Source organism: Elgaria multicarinata, chromosome 10 (genome assembly GCF_023053635.1).
Source record: "Elgaria multicarinata webbii isolate HBS135686 ecotype San Diego chromosome 10, rElgMul1.1.pri, whole genome shotgun sequence".
NCBI lineage: Eukaryota > Metazoa > Chordata > Lepidosauria > Squamata > Anguidae > Elgaria > Elgaria multicarinata.
Genome location: NC_086180.1, coordinates 4,891,679 through 4,910,805, shown reverse-complemented (window position 1 = coordinate 4,910,805; position 19,127 = coordinate 4,891,679). Strand labels below are relative to the sequence as shown.

The window sequence follows — 19,127 nt, the reverse complement described above, 5'->3', positions numbered from 1 at the left end:
GGGTTACCCCTATGAAGTCCAATCTCTGCTGCGGAGTCAAAATGGACTTTTCGTGGTTGACCCACAGCCCCAACGAGTCCAACAGGTTGAGGGTGGTTAGTATATCCGACTGGAGCGCCTCGCTGCTGTCCGCTACGAGAAGCCAATCGTCCAGGTACGGATAAACATAAATGCCTTTCTGCCTTAGGTGGGCGCATACCACCGCCATGACCTTCGTGAAGACTCTCGGTGCCGTGGCCAACCCGAACGGAAGAACGGTGAACTGGTACTGGGATGCACCGATCGAAAACCGCAGGTAAGCTTGATGCGACTTCCTGATGGAGATATGGAAGTACGCATCCTTCAGATCCACCACTGCGAACCAAACTCCTTTTTGTAGAAGCTGCAAAATTGAAGTAACCGTTGTCATACGGAACTTCTTCGGGGTGATGAACTCGTTCAGTTGTCTTAAGTCCATGATCGGTCGAAGACCTCCATCTTTCTTCGGGACCGTGAAGTAACGGGAGAAAAAACCTTGGTTGATTTCCTCTGTAGGTACGGGAGAGATGGCTCCTTTCGATAGCAAGGTCTGTACCTCGAGTAGCAGAGGAGGGGATGGAGTCGTTACTTTCACGCCGGAAAAAGGAGGAAGGGCATCGAGCTCGATGGCATAGCCCGAGTTGATGATAGTGAGCACCCAGGAGTCTGATGTTATTGACTCCCATTGATGGTAATGGGGTGCTAGGCGGTTCGCAAAAGGGAGTGGATCTGGGGCCGAAGAGTCAAACCCGCTGCTTTTTAGAGAAGTCGGGCTGACGTTTTTCCTGCTGGAAACGACTCTGATAAGGCCGTTTCCTTTGAAGTTGTTGCTGCTGCTGCCTTGGTTGCTGGTATTGAGGCCGCTGCTGGTATTGTTGTTGCGGGGGAGGCCTTGTCCATCTTCTAGGTTTGTATTGTACAGGAGGGGCAGAAAAACCCATCTTTTTAGCAGTCGTACGAGCCTTATAGATGGAATCTAAGGTCTCGTCAGTTTTTGAATTAAACAACCCTTCGCCATCGAAGGGCATGCTTTCGATTCTGGCTTTTGTCTCGGTAGGGAGGTTGGCTGATCGTAGCCAGGCATGCCTCCTCAAAGAAATGGCCCCCATCATATTCTTTGAGTGGCAATCGACTTGATGCCTCGCAGTTGACAATTGTTGCCTCGCAATCGCCGAAGCCTCCGTTTGGAAGACCCTCGCTAAGTCTCTTTTATCCTCTGGGAGGTAGTCACATAGTGACCCCACTTTCTCCCAGAGGAAGAGCTGGTACCGTGCCATTGTTGCTTCGTACGTTGAAGCTTTGATACCGAGGGAGGATGCCGCGTAGATCTTTCTGCCTGCCAAATCCAACTTTCTACCCTCCTTGTCAACGGGAGCAGCATGAGCTCTTTGAGAATGACCCTGGGCTGATTCAACCACAATGGAATTCGGTTTTGGGTGCTTAATTAAAAATCCAGCATCCCGTTCTTGAATCCTATAAAGAGATTCTAATCTCTTTGAAGCTGGTTGTGTTACCGATGGTGTCTCCCATGCGAGTTGTGCTGTCTGTTTGAGTGCCGGCGGAAAAGGGATCGCAATTGACAGACTAGTCTTTGTTTGAAAGACATCGTAGATGGGATCGACCTCCGGTTCGACCGCTTGTTCCAGGTCTAAGCCGAGTGCACGGGCCATCCTTAACATATGGTCCGAAAACCTCACCATATCATCCGAAGGTGATGAGGGGTCCTCTCCATGTACGTCATCATTAGGTGACGGTACCGATGCTGCTACAGTGTGTATTGAGTCCGAATCAGATGGGTAGTCACCCTCTGGGGATGATACGGTAACCAGTTGCATAGGATCCCGCTCCGTCGGTACCGTGGCAGCTGCAGCAGCTGGTGTCGAAGGGTGGCTTCGACGTCGAGATGGAGATTGATATGCTGATGGAGGCCGTAGCGGTAATTGGCAGACCCTAGTGGTAGGAGGAGGTTGAGGAAAACATTCCTCCTGCGGATAATGATAGGCTTGATCTGTATCATAGTATCTTTGGGTACGGTATCGATCCCAATCATAGAAACTCTGCCTGTCTTGGGGCTCAGAATATCGGGAGACTCTGTCCCAATCACGCCTCGGTGTTCGTCTAGGCGACACCTGCAGAGGGATTACATTCTGGGATGTTTGAGGTCTTGTAGGCTCCCGAGCCGAAGCTGCTGATGCGGAGTCTCGTAACTCACCCTCCGATAGACTAGGAGGGTGTGTCGGTACCGTCTTCCTCGGTATCGACTGAGGTCTCGGGGTCGAGACATGCCTCGATACCGTAATAGCGGTAGGAGGAGTTGTTTGCCCTCGAGGGGGCTCAGATAGTCTGGGAGAGCCATGAGAGGTTTTCTCCGCAGATTTCTTCTTCTTTTTCTTTTTCTTCTCCATTTCGGAGGAAGATTTTGGCGTTCTGGCCTTTTTAGCAATCTTTTTGGCTGCAGAACTTGCCAAAGACCGGCCAGGCGTCAGGGGTATCTGTGCCCTATCAATTGCTCTGGCTTGCACATTCGTCCCTGTGCTTCGGTCAGAAACGGACTTATCAGTTGCCGTTTTATCCATTGGAGCTTCTGTAGCTTTGAGGGCTTTCTCCCAAAGTATTGAGCGAAGGCGGTCTGCCCTGTTCTTTCTGGTCTGTTTCGTAAAGGACATGCAATGGTGGCACGCCTGTACAATATGGCCTTCGCCCAAACAAAGGACACAGAGGGAGTGTCCGTCCGTAGGAGGTAGTTTGGCTCCGCACTTGACACACTTGCGGAACGGGGCCTTTACTGCCATGCGGCAGTCGCGACCGTAGTCGCTAAGATAAACTATCTACAAGAATATAATAATAAATTTTTTTTTTTTTTTTTTTTATATAGATGAAAAGAGAAAAAGGGCGAAAAAGAAGAAAGCTGAAGAAAGCTGAAGAAAAAGGTAAGTAGAAAATATTTTTAAACAGATTTAAGCAGAGAAACGCTAGAGGTTCAGTCTTTTGGTCTAGGCACGATGGCGGACGACGAAGAACTGAGGGAAGGGCGGGAACCCCATGGACATGCGCAGTAGCGTGGGGGAGGGGTTCCCGCCAAAAACGTTCCACTCAGCTAGAGAAGGTTCCGGTCTGGTCTCTGCGCAGGCGCAAAGCCCATATGTGTGATGCATAGAGACCACGAAGAAGAACCTGATAAAATTCAGTCTTCATCACCACAGTTAAAGCTGCAGGTGCCCTGCCCTCTTTTAAATCTAGTCACTCTAGCATAGCTCCTGCACCTTTAACTGTGGTGATGAAGAGGGAATTTCACCAGGTTCTCCATATATACAAATGACACCTGCTGAAATTCTCTTTTCTATGTAACTGTTAAAGATACAGGAGCCCTGTCCACACCCTACCTTACATTGTGTCAAATTATCCTAAGGAAGCACCTACGGGTTTGAAATGCTTCAGATTTGGTTTCTCATATTAAAAAATATCCTTTGTTCTACCCCTCAGAGTCAGGGGGCAACAGTGCCTTATGGGATTGAGAGCACATGGTGCGGAATCTAAGGTGAAGCATTCCACTTATGGAAATCCAAGAATTGGTTCCGGCTCCCACTCAGATTCACTGCCACTAAAAACCTCAGTTTCGGGGTACTCTTGGCCTTGGGCCATAACAACAGAGACGTAACTTCTCTGTATCTCTTGGAGCAAAACTTGTATACATCTTTCTGCAATTTGAGAATCTGCTCCAGAGAGAGGACGTTTTAGTCCTGGGAGATGTCTACCATAGAATCATAGAATAGCAGAGTTGGAAGGGGCCTACAAAGCCATCGAGTCCAACCTCCTGCTCAACGCAGGAATCCACCAGTGCCCCAGGTATAGGAGTCTCTGAGTCAGGTGGAAATTACTTTTCATCTGGTTGATCAGAAAACCATGGTTCAAAAGTCAAGCAATTATCTGGTCCAGGTCTAGCTGTGCCTTCTCCAGGGATGGAAAGTGGAGGAAGCAGCTCCCAGGTTGTGCAAGTAAGGATAGTATGATTCATAGACACAGATATCTTGATGGTCACTGGCACTGTTGGGAACTCTTCTGTGTGGCAGAAGCAGTGGATGTCACAGGGAGCAATGTGGAGCAGGTGACTTGAACCTGCATGCTGTTGCGTACTGCTTGGCTCCTTCAGAGTAGGCCTGACCAAATTAGCATCCAAAAAGGAATCAAGGACGTGGCTCCTTTGAGAAGGCTAAGGGCAGTTAAGGTTGCAGACCAGACTAATGTGCCTGGTCAACTGAACTTTGGTTTTCACAGATTTGTAGGCTGTCTTTTTGCTGGTCAGAGCCATAGAGGAGTAGGGTGTGTGTGTAAAGAATAGGCAAAAAGGAGAAAGTAAACAAGTTCAGGGGGATTTTTTTTGTAAAGGAAAAAACAAAAGCAAAGAGATACCTCTCTCCTGGGTGAAAAGCAGGGACCAACTGGCAGGGAAAAGCCTGCCATCATGGATAATAGGAAAACCCTGTAATGTGATCCTTGCTTTTCCTGGGCATTAGAATGAGTTAGTTCCTTCTTAACACCAGCTCCTGGGAATTGCAATACTTGATGTTCTAATTATATCTACTAACATATTACCTGCACAAATTACACATAATTATATAATTATATACAAGCCTGCATTTCAAGCAAATAAAATTTATTCTCAGTATTTTAACACAATTTTAATGTAAATGTAAATTTTACTGTTCTAACTCTGTATTTTAATCTTATATCAATTTTGCTGCATGGTTTTATCCTGGTTGTGCTTTTTATACTGTATTTTGTATTTGTGTTTTTAACCTGTTGGTTGTTTTATTATGGTTTTAATTTTTGTGAACCGCCCAGAGAGCTTCGGCTATTGGGCGGTATAAAAATGTAATAAACAAACAAATAAATAAATTAAAAAAAACATACATACATATGTGTGTGCCTGTGTGAGAGGGAGTTGTGTAATCATGTGTAGATTGCTAGTAACAGACAATGAGATCAATAATAGGCCCTGCTATGTATGGTACAGTCTATGGTACAAGTGTTGGTTATTACCTTTAAAGCCCTACATGGTTTGGGTCCAGGTTACCTGCGGGATCTCCTTCTCCCATACACTCAGGTCCTCTGGGAAGGGTTTACTCCAGTCAGCCACAACTAGGCTGGCAACTGTTACCCAGAGGACCTTTTCTTCTGCTACTCCCAGACCGGGAAATAGCCTGCCAGAGGAGAGTCATCAGCTTAAAGATCTCTCTGAGTTTAAGACAGCCGTAAATACTAGTCTCTTCTGGCAGGCCTACCCAGATGAATTTTAAACCTAAGAATTTTAAGATGCTGTGATTGTTATTTTAATATTGTACTGGTTTTATATACTCTTGTAACTAATTTTATGTATTATATAATATTTAGTATTATTCCCCACCTCAATCCAGAGGGAGAGGAGGGAAATAAATAAATATATTATTATTATTATTATTATTATTATTATTATTATTATTATTATTATTATGTCTGTTAGAATTCAGTTCATGAATATCAGGATCTACAGCCCAATGAAATTCCATATGGCACAGCTTAATGTTTATTTATTTATTTATTTATTTATTTATTACATTTTTATACCGCCCAATAGCCGAAGCTCTCTGGGCGGTTCACAAAAATTAAAACCACAATAAAACACCCAACAGGTTAAAACACAATTACGAAATACAGTATAAAAAGCGCAACCAGGATAAAACCACACAGCAAAGTTGATATAAGATTTAAAATACAGAGTTAAAACAGTAAAATTTAAAATTAAGTTAAAATTAAGTGTTAAAATACTGAGTAAATAATGTTAGCTTTGACAAAGGTGAGTTGGCAGGGGTCTATAAGGCCATGGAGTCCAACCCCCTGCTCAATGCAGGAATCTACCTTAAAGCATACCTGGCAGATGGCTATCCAGCTGCCGCTTGAATGCCTCTAATGTGGGAGAGCCCACAACCTCCCTAGGTAATTGGTTCCATTGTTGTACTGCTTTAACTGTCAGGAGAAAGCATAGTATTCACCTGGATTCGTAACAGCAGGAGCAGAGATGTAAAAACTGGAAACCATGAATCAAAAGCATATAACAGTTCAGTAAAATGGTCCTTTCTAGCATTTATATTCCCACCTCTTCAAATCTTTATTAAACTACATTAAAACTCGGGGACCGAAAGTCTACTGGGAGAGGTGACTTAAAGGTGGGTAATCAATTCTTTAACCAATTCTCTACAATATTTCCTACATATTTCAAACTATGTGTGAGTTTCATTAACGTGCCATTACCACGCACAACACCGGCAAAAATTTTTTGCTTTGTACAAGACATTTCTTTTTTAGTGATTTTAAGATGGTTGCCCAAAACTAAGAACTTGCTATACAGTTCAACTCTTTGATATTTCCTAAATCTGTCTACTAGTTTCCCCAGGTTCCTTCATACCTTAGGAATTCCAGCTTTCCTGACACTTAGAAGCTGCCCTCTCTTGATCTCTTCTATGAGCTGCCGGTCTTCTTCACTTAGGACAGGCACAGTGTCTGCAGCAGCCAGCTTCAGTTTCACCCAGGCTATAAGACAGATCGCAGAAAGAAACCTCTATTAGCTGTCCTTTCATTTTGATGGATTGGCAGGTAGTGATGGTGGTGGTCATGTTAAAAGAATCACTAGGGATCCAGATATTGAGAATAATGGTTATTGAACTGGGAGATGGAGAGAGAGAGAGAGAGTGTGCACAATGAGAGTTCAGTGAGATATGTGTGAGAGATACAATATTAACAAATTTCACACTATTCAGGAATTACTTTAGAATGTTTGTTCAGAGCAAATTACCTAAAATTTTGCAAAATGGCTTTAATTTCTGAATAGACTCAAATGCAGAATGCCGAAAGTGTCAATTAATTTCCCAGGGTACTATAAAATGCACTGCAAGTACACTCTTATTAGCTAATCTATCAATATTTCCACTGATTTTGGCAAAATCGTTCCTCTCCTTCCTCCCGAAGAAGCTGGGCAACCTGGGACCACTTCCAAAACACCTGATTAGTTGGAGAGATGCAACTAAATTGCCTGCCATTTTGTGAACTTAGCTGATGACAGACTCCAATTAGTGGAAATCTTGCACAAACTGCTAATTTACAACTCCTAAAGATACTTTTGTGTGTGCGGCCTGTTCAATTACGACAGTAGCAGTAATCCGAGTCCTTCTGCGTCGAAACTGGCTCTCGTCCCAAGATATATATTCACTTCATTGTGGGTTACAAACTAGATGACCATTCAGATGAACATGTGCCCAAGCCCTATTTCAGACATTATTCTACACCATTTCCCACTACTGCTACTCTCCAAAGCAAAAGAAATAAAATTGAAATGCAGACTTATTTTTCCTTGCCTTCTTGACACTGATCCTGTAGCATTTTTGCTCATGTATCTTTAAATGCATCTTAGGGAGAATGAAGGCTAGATTTTAATTTTAATTTTAAAAAAGGCTAAGATTCTTAGGAATTTATCAAGAACTGTAAGATGATCGCTGCACGGACAACACGGTAGTCAATGGTGGGTTAATAGTCAACAGTGGTGTGGATTAAGGCCAGTGTGGAGTTGGCTATTAGTCAACGGCGTGTTTGACTGACACATCCCCCCACCCTCTTCCCCCGTCAGTCCTCCCGCTGGTATCCCATCAGCCATTTGGCTAGCTGGCAGCAGCCACCACTTTGGTCACTCTAGCCAGGGGACTGTGAAGTCGCCGAAAACTGTGTGCGACAAAATAGTCAACGGTGCCTGACAGAGGACACGATAACCCACAGTTGTTCAAATAATCAGCTCTGCACAGCTTTGGTTATTTGCGTTGGTTATTTAGGCCAAATAACCAACTGTGGTGTGAAAAAGTCTGGACAGACAACACAATAACCAACCACTGACTATTTAACCCACTGTTGACTATTTAACCCACCGTTGGTTATCATGTCATCTGAACCCAGTCAATATCTTATGGAGTGCAACAGGTTCAAAACACTTCCCACTCACCCTCTGAAATTCCCTCAATCTCTCTCTCAACACCTCAACCCTGGAGATGAGTTCTGCGCTCTTACACTTAAACCAGCAATTATGCATCATGGACCTCCTAAAGCTTAGTTGCTTACCATGTGCTTTTTCTTCTTCTTCCTCAGCACTCTGTAGTATCTGAGCTGCATGCATCACAGGCCGTTCATCTTCCAGAAGAGTTTTAACACGGGCAGCCAGAGAGTCCAAGCTGCTACTGTTATCACTCACTTGAGCACTAATATCTACTTTGCTGTAAGCTACTGTGGCTCCAACGGAGACTGGTTTCTGAACACATCCATCGTGCTCCATCTCCTCTACGCAACGTGTTCCATGTATCGCAGGATGTTCATATTGCAGAAGATTTTTCACTTTGATACCCAGCGAGTCCACACTGCTGCTATTTTCACTTCCACGACTGCTACATGCCTCTTTGCTGCTAGGTTCCTTGGTTTTCTCCAAAACTTGCTGAAAGTTTCCCAAAGTATTAGAGATGCTATCCAAGGGCTTGGCACTAGAAGAGGCCTGGATTTTTTTGAGGTCTTTGGGGGTGCACAATTCACTGTCTGCAGCAGTGTTTACTAAAACAGGCACATTTTTATCTACCACTGCACTATTACAACCTTCAGGCTCTGATCGCTTTACAGGCTTCACCATCCTGTGTTCTTCACTCGCTGCTTGGGATGTTGGCCTCAGCTCATCGCTGCAAAAGTCCACAGTCGGCAAGCCTTCCCATTTTAAGCTACCAGAGAAGCTAACGGTTTTGGTGAGCGTATTATCTTCGTGAATTTTTTGCCTGGTCAGTGTCTCATCCCATGACCATAATCTCTGAACCCCCGGGCTGCTCCCCTTGACCGATCCAGAATCTCCTGAGCCATCCATCTTTTTCATTTGTTTTAATGAGCTGTCCATGTCTGTGGAGGAGATGGATGAGACAGATTTAAAGTTTCTGCTTGGAGTTCTAGTTTCTGCCTCTGAAAGAAGTTTTTGAATCTCCTTCAGGGTTTGGGACCCTATGAAGGAGTCATCTTTTTCTTCTTCAGGAATTATACTTGAAGAATTGGTTCCCTCACTTATACACTTTTCATCTTTTTCCTGAGACAACAAGCCAGAAGACAGCTTCTCTTGACTTCCACCACGTTCCTTTGAATCAAGCCCGCCTATCAATATCTGTATGCTGTTTGTAGATTGTTCCTCACCAAAATGAAAGTTGGATGGAACTGCTGGGATTACGTGACTCTGTTCTACTGAGGTGGGAGCTGGAGACTCAGAACTGCCCTCTGCAGAACGTGGTGTGGGAGCACGCAGCTCCAACTGATGGCAGACAGTGCTGCACTGAGTGAGATGGTCTCTGGAAGGCTGTTGAGAGAGCTCTGTAGGCAATGGACTATCAGGGCCCGTATCTGACCCCGCTGGAACACGCGGACTAAGAGTGGAAGAGTTTAAGCTTGACGGCATATCAACTATTACAGAGTATGAGTTTCCTGGAAGAAAAAAAGAAGGGTTAGAATTCTGAGTATTCTTTACTAATGTAAATAATGTGCCAACTTTTGTGTTCTCCAGATCTCTGCATCAGGCAAGATATAACATCCTGAAAGCTGGAGTATTTTTATTTTTTTTAATCATTTCATTGGCCTAATAAAGATGGCCCACTGATAAGGCTTTGGGAATTTTTGGTAGCCATTTCTTAGCTTTTAATAAAATCAGCCAGGTACTTCTGGGAAGCCCACAACGAGGGCACAAAGGCAACTATCCTCCCCTACATCAACCGGTACTCAGAAATAGACTACATCAGAACCCAGAGGTTCCATTTAGCTATCATGGCTAATAGCTGTTGATAGCTCCACATATTCTCCATTGATGAAGCAGATGCATTTTCCACCATACCTTCTGATAACTGCAAGCGCTGTGTTAACAAATCAGTGGATGACTTCAGTGTGCTGAGTTCAGTCGGAGACAATTCTATTTCTCTGATTGGCCCTCGGGGTATAAACGGAGTCAGTATAGATGAAGGTGACTGATCGATGCCAAGGTTACGGAGATATACCTGATGCAAGAAGTGGAAAAAAAATTAATCTGGGAAAGCAATTAAGAGATTGGCCTCCTGCGATGCGCAATCGAAAATTTCACCAACCAATTTGGCAGAAGGACAGCACAAAACACACACAGATGGAAATAACTCCCTAGGTGAGTCTTCACGGCAAAGACTGTGGGAATCTGTACATGTAGACAATCCCCAACATTCTGCAGAACTTCAACTTCTTTAGGGGGGGAGGGAGATAAATGGTGAGAATTCAACACCACTTTCTGTAATAGTTACGTATAATACATAGACAGGTGTTAGACACATATGCACACACAAACATTTCCACCCGTTCATATTCCTTTAAAAGCCCAAATAAACAAGCATTCCACATATCCCTCACCCCACCCACAGCAGGCAGACCATGCTTCTTCCTTGCCAGAAATATATATATTAATTAGGTGGGACTTAAGCTGTATTTGGAAATGAAAGAGAAGTCACAGAAGAGAAAAAATCTATTATATACACACATATTAAATGCATGGCTTATTCGCCAATGTCTTGGCACAGGTTTACAAGATGAATCTCTCAGATCTAATGTTACAGGCAAGGTGACTAAGGCTGCAATCGTATGCACATTTACAAAGGAGTAAGTCTAATGGAACTCAATAGGACTCTCTCTCCTTCCAAATTCTTAGTAGTGCTGAATCAATAAAAATTGGGGGTGGGGAGATATTTGCGGAGTCTTTTTGTCTAGCATGGCACCTTCTGGCTCAAGCAAAGGATCTGCAGTGGCTGCTCCCCAGTTATTCCCTGGAGCCAGGCACCCCAATTTGATTAAAAGAGATCCATGTGTGAAAGCAGTATTTCCAAGCAGTTATCAAGAACCAGCGCGGGGCGGGGAGGAATTATGTCATAAAACCAAGTGCACACCCCTTCATACATGCCTTAGTTACATCCTGTTTGGATTACTATAATGTGCTCTATGTGGGGCTGCCTTTGAAGACTGTTCGGAAACTTCAGCTGGTTCAAATAGCTGCAGACAGATTTTTGACCGAGGCTGGGTACAGGGAACAGACAACTCCCCTGTTAAAACAGCTTCATTGGCTTCCAGTCTGTTTCCGGGCACAATTCAAAGTGCTGGTTATGACCTATAAAGCCCTCTATAGCTCGGGTCCAGGTTATTTGAAAGACTGTATTCTCCCATATGTGCCTGCCTGTGCTCTGAGATCTTCTGAGGAGGCCTTTCTCTCAGTCCCACCAACATCCCAGGCACGCCTGATGCGTATGCGGGAGAGGGCCTTCTCGGTGGCTGCTCCAAGGCTCTGGAACTCCCATCCCAGGGAGGCTAGGCTGGCTCCCTCTGTGTTACACTTTCGGAGGCAGCCAAAAACAGTTTTGTTTCAGCCGGCTTTTGTGTTAATGTATTGGATTCCCCCCACCCCACCTTTTAATCTGTTACTGTTTTTTTTAAAAAAAAAAAATAACACGTTTTTAATTTTACTGTAGGTTTAATTCTATTTAAACTTTTGTAATTTATATTTCTAAGTTTTAATTGTACATGTTTTAATCTTGTAAACTGCCTTGAGTCCCAGTACTGGGGAAAAGGTGGGATATAATAATAATAATAATAATAATAATAATAATAATAATAATAATAATAATAATGTGAGGTACTGGTTCCTCTCTACTCGGTCCTGGTTAGGCCTCATCTAGAGTATTGCGTCCAGTTCTGGGCTCCACAATTCAAGAAGGACGCAGACAAGCTGGAGCGTGTTCAGAGGAGGGCAACCAGGATGATCAGGGCTCTGGAAACAAAGCCCTTGAAGAGAGACTGAAAGAACTGGGCATGTTTAGCCTGGAGAAAAGAAGATTGAGGGGAGACATGATAGCACTCTTCAAATACTTAAAAGGTTGTCACACAGAGGAGGGCCAGGAACTCTTCTCGATCCTCCCAGAGTGCAGGACACGGAATCATGGCCTCAAGTTAAAGGAAGCCAGATTCCAGCTGGACATCAGGAAAAACTTCCTGACTGTTAGAGCAGTGCGACAATGGAATCAGTTACCTAGGGAGGTTGTGGGCTCTCCCACACTAGAGGCCTTCAAGAGGCAGCTGGACAACCCTCTGTCAGGGATGCTTTAGGGTGGATTCCTGCATTGAGCAGGGGGTTGGACTCGATGGCCTTGTAGGCCCCTTCCAACTCGGCTATTCTATGATTCTATGAATAATACAGCAAAGCAGTGGAGTCCAAACAGCACCCACACCTGGAGTTGCATTTGGCTGCACATTCTACGTGTGCCAAAGGGCCACAGCTCAGTGTTAAGGCACATGCTTTGTATGCAAAAGTGCCACGTTTGTTCCCTGGCCTCTCCAGGTTGGGCTGGGGAAACTCCTTCCCAAAATCCTGGCGCGCGACTGCCTGTCCACGTTGACAGTTCTGGGCTAGATGGGTTGACTCAATATACTTTCATATTGTATTTTATATCATGTTTTTATACTGTTGTTTTATACTTGGAATGTTTTTAAATTTTGTGAACCGCCCAGAGAGCTTCGGCTATCGGGTGGTATAAAAATGCAATAAATAAATAAATAAATAGGGCAGCTTCCTCTGCTCCTGCTCCAGCAAGTGGTACGTGTGGAAAAATGCCTTCACGCTCAGGCTTCCCTGGTTGTATTACAGCAGGGGTGTGTCAATTGTGGCCCTCCAGATGTTTGGCCTACAACTCCCATCAGCCTTCACCGCTGGCTATGCTGGCTAGGGCTGGTGGGAGCTGTAGTCCAAACATTTGGAGGGCTACAAGTTGCTCACCCCGGTATTAAAGGAAGAAGCATGGCGGAGAAGGAGAAAGGAAACATTTCCTCACCTTTGCCCAGGGGACCCTGCCCCCTCTGTCCACTGCAAACTATTCTCATGGGTCTAAACCTCTTGGCAATACTCCTAAAGGCTACATTATTGAACCAGAAGACACTTTTTTTTAAAAAAAAGCTACATATTCTGAGTAGAGGCAGTAAGTCTCCCAAATGAGCATATAACCCAGCTACCAGCAAGGACAATATTCACACGACAGCCGTCTTGAATGTAATTCTCTATTGCCAAAGATCAATGATTAATAGGTAGTGAGGTTAAAGAGGTAGGTGGATGGGTCAGAGGCATGCTCATTCAAGTGTCAGCTTGAAAAGTAAAGAATACTTAGGGTATCTGAAAACGTGCCTTCCAAATAATTGTTGTAAACCGCCCAGAGAGCTTCGGCTGTGGGGCGGTATATAAATGTAATTAAATAAATAAATAAATAAATAAATAAATAAATAATTATTATTATTTTGTGCCAACTTCTGCTGTTGTTGAGGCCACGCTGGCGTGAACAAGTTCCTCCCATACAAAACCCATCCTTGAATGGGGTCTTCTCAGAGAGTTGATTTCTGGTATTGAGTATCACAGAATGGCTGCCTCCAAGGAAGAGACTGAAGGTCATGCGCAGCTTTTCAACGCACGAGTCACAGAACGTTACGTCCCTCATCACTCAACTGCTGCATCTCTTTGTCAACTTTGTCTCCTCTCACTTGCAGTCGCAGCGCATTCACATTTTCTGTCACGCCAGCAGCCTCAGCATTTGCATCATTTACTAAGGGCTGATTCTTCGGTATATGCTTGACACAGAACAGTCCTTACCACAGGGCTGTGTTTCTACAGGTTCTGTACAGGAGCATTTGCCCAAAACTGCCCTCCACACCCCCAATGGAAATTGGCTGACCTCAGTTTCCCAGAGGACCTTTTCTTCTGTCGCCCCAAGATTGTGGAACGGCCTGCCGGAGGAGATTCGTAAAATTAACTCTCTGTGTGATTTTAAGGCAGCTTTAAAGACTAGCCTTTTCCGGCAGGCCTATCCAGATCAATGTAAAAACAAGAATTTTTAAGATGTATTGATTCCTGTTCTAATATTGTTCCCTGCCTCGATCCAAAGGGAGAGGCGGATAAGAAATAAATAAATAAATAATAATAATAATAATAATTAAAGGCCCTTTATCTAGAGTGCTTAAAGATGAGGCAGCAGGGGAATCGGGGAGGGGGGAATGGGGGGTGTTTCAAACTTTTCTGTAGCTTTATATGGAAAAATTGGGGGAATGCTTTATCAAATCATCTTCTTTGAAAGAGGATCAAGTAAAAATATGTTAATTACATTACAGAGATTTTATTTCAGAGGTGGGTTTTTTTCTTTCCTAAACATATATGGCGTCTGGTTCAACATGAAAATGTTGATGGCTACATACTACTACTATTAATGTAACCTTTTTTATTATTATTATTACTCCAATGATGACGGTTTCTACTTTTTTCTTATTTACCAAGCAATGAACAATATACTTAAGCATGCAGCCCTATCTCTCAAATGGCCAAGGTAGAACATTCTCTTTGATGGGCTAGTTCTCTATGTGCAGGAAGCTTTATATGGAGGGGGAAATCAACTCTGAGTCCCCCATCTGCCAAGGTATAGTCCAGCAACAGGTATATCATGCAGGGCGGGCAACTGGGCCATCTCTTCATGAATTTGATTATGAGATGTTATTTTAAACTGGCACTTGGCCACTGGACATGCATGTGAACTGAAAATTCCCTGCTAGCCCTCAAAGAAATGGAACCAGAGCTCAGTGGTAGAGCTCAGCCTTTAAATGCAAAAAGTTCCAGATTCAATCCCCAGCAAAAAAAAAAAAAAAAACCTTTTAGACAGCAGGGTTGAGAAAGACCTCTACCCAAGATCCTGGATTGCTGCTGGCTAGATAGACCAATGGTCTGACTCAGTTAAGGCAGTCTCATTTTGTAATTTTTTTTTTTTTACTATCTTGGAGAAGTTTGGCCACACCAAAAAAATCCACCTGCAGATATAACATGAGAATTCATGTATGTGTGTCGCAAACAAATTATAAGGTACTGAATCTAACATACCAATGGTCACTGCCAATGGCAAACATAATAAAGAAGATTGCAACATAATTAAGGACTTACTGGTATTCTCTCTTCTATATTTATCTCTCTGTCATCTGGAGTCTGTAACGCATCTTCCAAACTGCTATGCAACTTTCCAGAAACGGCTGAAGATCGTCTTGAGGATTGTCTTGAAGAAAGTCTCAAATCGGCACAGCTGCCTGCCCCAGAACTAAGTATTTGATTCAAGCTATCTGGTGAAACATCTCTAAAATGGTCCGTACCAATCTGGTTGGTGTAAAGATGAAAGCCTGGCAACTCTTTGGTATTATCTTGAGAGCCATCAGACTTTTCTTGGCTACCACTGCAAGAGCTGGCTTCATCCCTGAGGAGTTCAGCAACCCTTTCACTGGTAATAAACTGGTCTGGAGTTGATCCCCTTCTTCTGCCAACACTTTCAATCATTTCCTCATCGCTGGACACAGTGGAGACTAGAACGGCTGTATAATGTTGGATAAGTGGATCTTCTATATTAGCAGCACTTTGCTTAACTCCAGAAGCTCCTGAAATACTACCCACATCTTTCGCTGCTTGAAGATCATCTTCCTTGCCTGCTTCATGACTTACTTCAGCCCTTGAAATCTCTCTGCTGATTGCAATCACAGAGTTTTCAGATTGAGACCTGCTAAGTGGCAAAGCACGTGGTGATTTTTTATTGTAAGAGTGCACACCAGGCATGGAGTTTGGCCCACAAAAGGATGTCCCCAGCCCTGTCGTAAGACCGTTCTGGTTCTGCTGCTGTAACAAAATGTGGTTTAAGGAATCTGCAATAGCACTGTAGGCCTTCTGCCTGGGAGAAATGCCACTTGAGCCATGTAAAGCCAACGCATCAGACATCCTCTCAGCTGATTGGCTCATGTTCCACGCCCCTACCTTCTCCAAAAAGTTAAGAGAAGGTAGAGACTGAATCCTACCTTTAAGAGGATGTAGGACTTGGAGACCATCACTATTTTCAAGTTTTCCTTCTTGCCCACTTTGGAGTGTAACGGGCTCTTCAACAGAAGGTACGTGAGTGTCCTCCACTGAAGGCACACGAGGCCCTTCCACAGAAGGAATGCATGTACTGGCACAAGAATTCTTCAAAATCTCCTCACGAAAGCAAGAGAGAGAGGCCTGCGGAACAGATTTGACTGGGAATGGCTTGCCAGAACCTTCCTGCTTCAAACTTCTGGTTGTAAAAATCCCTGGGGTAGAATGATGAATTGGATGAGCCAGATGTCCAATGAATGATCTTTCGTTAAAGGAAGGTGAAATCCCAGTATCTTTATGCTCTCTTTCTATGCTGAAGTCTGAAAGTGTTATTTCATTTTTGCTCGCTCCTGTCTGGATATCCACCACAGTGTTCACTTGCCCGCTGCATTTAGCGCCATGTTCTGCAGCCTCAATGACTGGCTGGAGGGGTGCAGGGGCATTAAGTTTACAGTCAGCTGGAGCTGAAACAATCTTTCTTTTTTGATCTTCAAATATAGTTTCAGAAACCTGCTGCATCTGCTGCTTGTTCAGCAAAGGTCTTGGAGATAACCCAGTAATAATGCGAGAGTCATCCAAACCCATCCTATGTCCTTTGGAGGACACCAACACCTGTGAGTCACTAGCAATTTTAAAGGGCTTTCCCTCTGAATCAGAAAGCAGCTTTAATGACTGACGCTCAGGAACGCTTCTTCCTTCTTGTTGATGTGGTTCTACACATGTTGCTGGCTCCTTCTCCACCAGAACTACATTCTCCATTAGTTGGCTCATTTCATTTTCGTCTGCATCCTTTCCCAAAACACTTTTGCAAGAAGAGCTTGCAGAAGATAAGAACCCACAGTGCTTCGATAACCCCACCTCTTTCTCCAGCATTTCAAGCAAGAGAGGTGCTGGCACATTGCTGTCCAAAAGGAACAGATCCTGACCTATTCCCCAAGAATCCCTTGGAGGGAAAGGTGTTGCCGGCTGCTGGTTTAGCAACTTCTGCGAATAGAAGACTCCAGAATTCTCATCCTTGGAGCCCAAGTTTTTAGCACGCATATCAAGATGAGGTGTTTGCTCTTCATCATAATGCCGTTGATTCGTAGGTATGTGCCCAGAAAGCGAAAGAGGATGCTGGGACAGGCAGCTACCAAGGCTAGTATTGCTAGGTGCCATGGCACTGAAAGCCAGAGGATGCTGGGACAGGCAGCTACCAAGGCTAGTATTGCTAGGTGCCATGGCACTGAAAGCCAGAGGGTGCTGGGTCAGGAAAAAACTGTCACTGGAAGAGTCTGAGCCAACTTCCGTGGCGGCCAGCCGCACAGCTTCACTCATCTGCAAACACCTTGACGTCTCCTCAGGAGTAGTTTCAGAAACATCTGGAATCCCTCTGAAACAGAAGAGAGAGGAAAAACGCAAACCTGAATTATAGTCTAACAGAACCCAGAGAGATTTCCAGGTCAAAGCAAAACATAATTTAATTTGCCCTTTCAATGAAATATTTTAACAGATGCAGTGACAACATACAGGCATGCTAATTTGTTAGGGCTTTCGGCCTTCTAGTGTTCTGCAAGAAGTGCAGGTGGACCCTTTTGACTTAAGCAGACAGTTTTCTGAATTTAGTTTAGCGAAGAAAACGTTCAGTTCAGCTTTGAAAGATTCGTTATTTAACTTTTCAGTTCCACTATCCGCTTACAAAGGGATTATATTTACAATTTGTATCCTGTATCCACCCAACTGGGAAGGGGAGAGAGATGGTATCATAAAACTGGAAGGAACCCTCAAAAGTCACCTAGGGCAGTATCTTATTGTGCCCATGCACCCATGGAACCCAGCTCTTGCCCAATGGGGCTTTTGCAGTTCTAATAACAACCCAAATTGAATGGAAACACTCGTTTCCAGAACAGGGCAAGTCTGAGGTGTTCATAGAAGGGAGTTCTGCTGTCCCGTCCCAACCGAGAAACAAGCATTTTGGGGATTATTTTTAGAAGTGCAAAAGCCCTGTTGTGCAAGCAGTGAATACCATGAGCATACCAGAACTAATGGAAGCGGAACAGCCCTATTGGATAGTGCCCCTTGCGATTAGATTGTAGGCCAATGACAATTAGAGTCCAGATCTCCCAAATTCAAATCCATTCTATCCATAGCTTTGGGGCACACCTGGATTTCTCCTAAATCTATGTTAAGCAGGGACCCAAATCTTCCCTATATAGTATAGACTGGGAAGCTGATGTTGCTCCAAAAGCTCCTTGGAAAGCAGATCCTGGTGCCGACGACATTTTTCACAAAGCAGAGGGTGCTACTGGGCAGAGGGCAAGTGGGGCAAAGGGCAATATGGGGCAGAGGTTGGGTGTCTTCCTATCCTATATAGGGATGTCACGAGGGATTGCCCTGCATGCACCACCACCCAGACTCAGTAAGGCACTACTGGTACAAGTGCGAGCCCTACTCAAGTGTCCGCAGGGCCCCCAGCATGCTTGGCAGCTGCCCTGCCCTCATGCCAAAATTTCACACTTCCCTCCCCCGCCCCCAGTATCAGGGGTGGCTGACATTGACACAATGGAGGTATTGCACAATTTCCAGAGCCTCCTTAAGTTGAGCACTTTCCCCTGCTACACCAATGGCATACGTAAAAGCCCCATTTACGCACCTTTAACCATGCAGAAGTGGAGCCTTTGCAGCTGCCACTGATGCAGCAGGAAAGAGGTACACAATTTATTGAGGCTCCAGAAATTGCACAACCCCCCCCCCCAATTGCATCAATGGCAGCTTCCATTGACGCAGGAGGACAAGCGTGCAATTTCAGCATGATGGCAGCCGTGCGCTCGTCAGTCCAAGCCAAACTTCAAAAGGGGCGAGCTCCCGCCAAGGCAAGCGTGGGTGAGTTTACCCACCCCTAAACCTATATTATTATTATATTATTAATATTAATATTATTATTCCCCCTCCACCTCCCTCCCAATCCCCTTTCCTTTTGTGTCATATCTTTTAGATTGTAAGCCTGTGGGCAGGGACTGTCAAGAAATATTTTGTAAGCCGCCGTGAGAGCCTTTTTTGGCTGAATGACGGGATAAAAATGCTTAAATAAATAAATAAATAAATAAATATTATTATT

General features: G+C 44.3%; 1 protein-coding gene across 1 annotated transcript in view; it reads right to left on the bottom strand.

Moving 5' to 3' along the window:
- Positions 1–19,127, bottom strand: part of ALMS1 (ALMS1 centrosome and basal body associated protein) — a 108,740-nt gene that overhangs the window by 68,721 nt on the left and 20,892 nt on the right. The window contains exons 3-6 of the mRNA XM_063135695.1: positions 15,083–17,402; positions 9,944–10,103; positions 8,158–9,540; positions 6,461–6,585 (exon numbers count right to left, since the gene is read on the bottom strand). Coding sequence (XP_062991765.1) covers positions 6,461–6,585; positions 8,158–9,540; positions 9,944–10,103; positions 15,083–17,402 — 3,988 coding nt within the window. The remainder of the gene's footprint in view (positions 1–6,460; positions 6,586–8,157; positions 9,541–9,943; positions 10,104–15,082; positions 17,403–19,127) is intronic.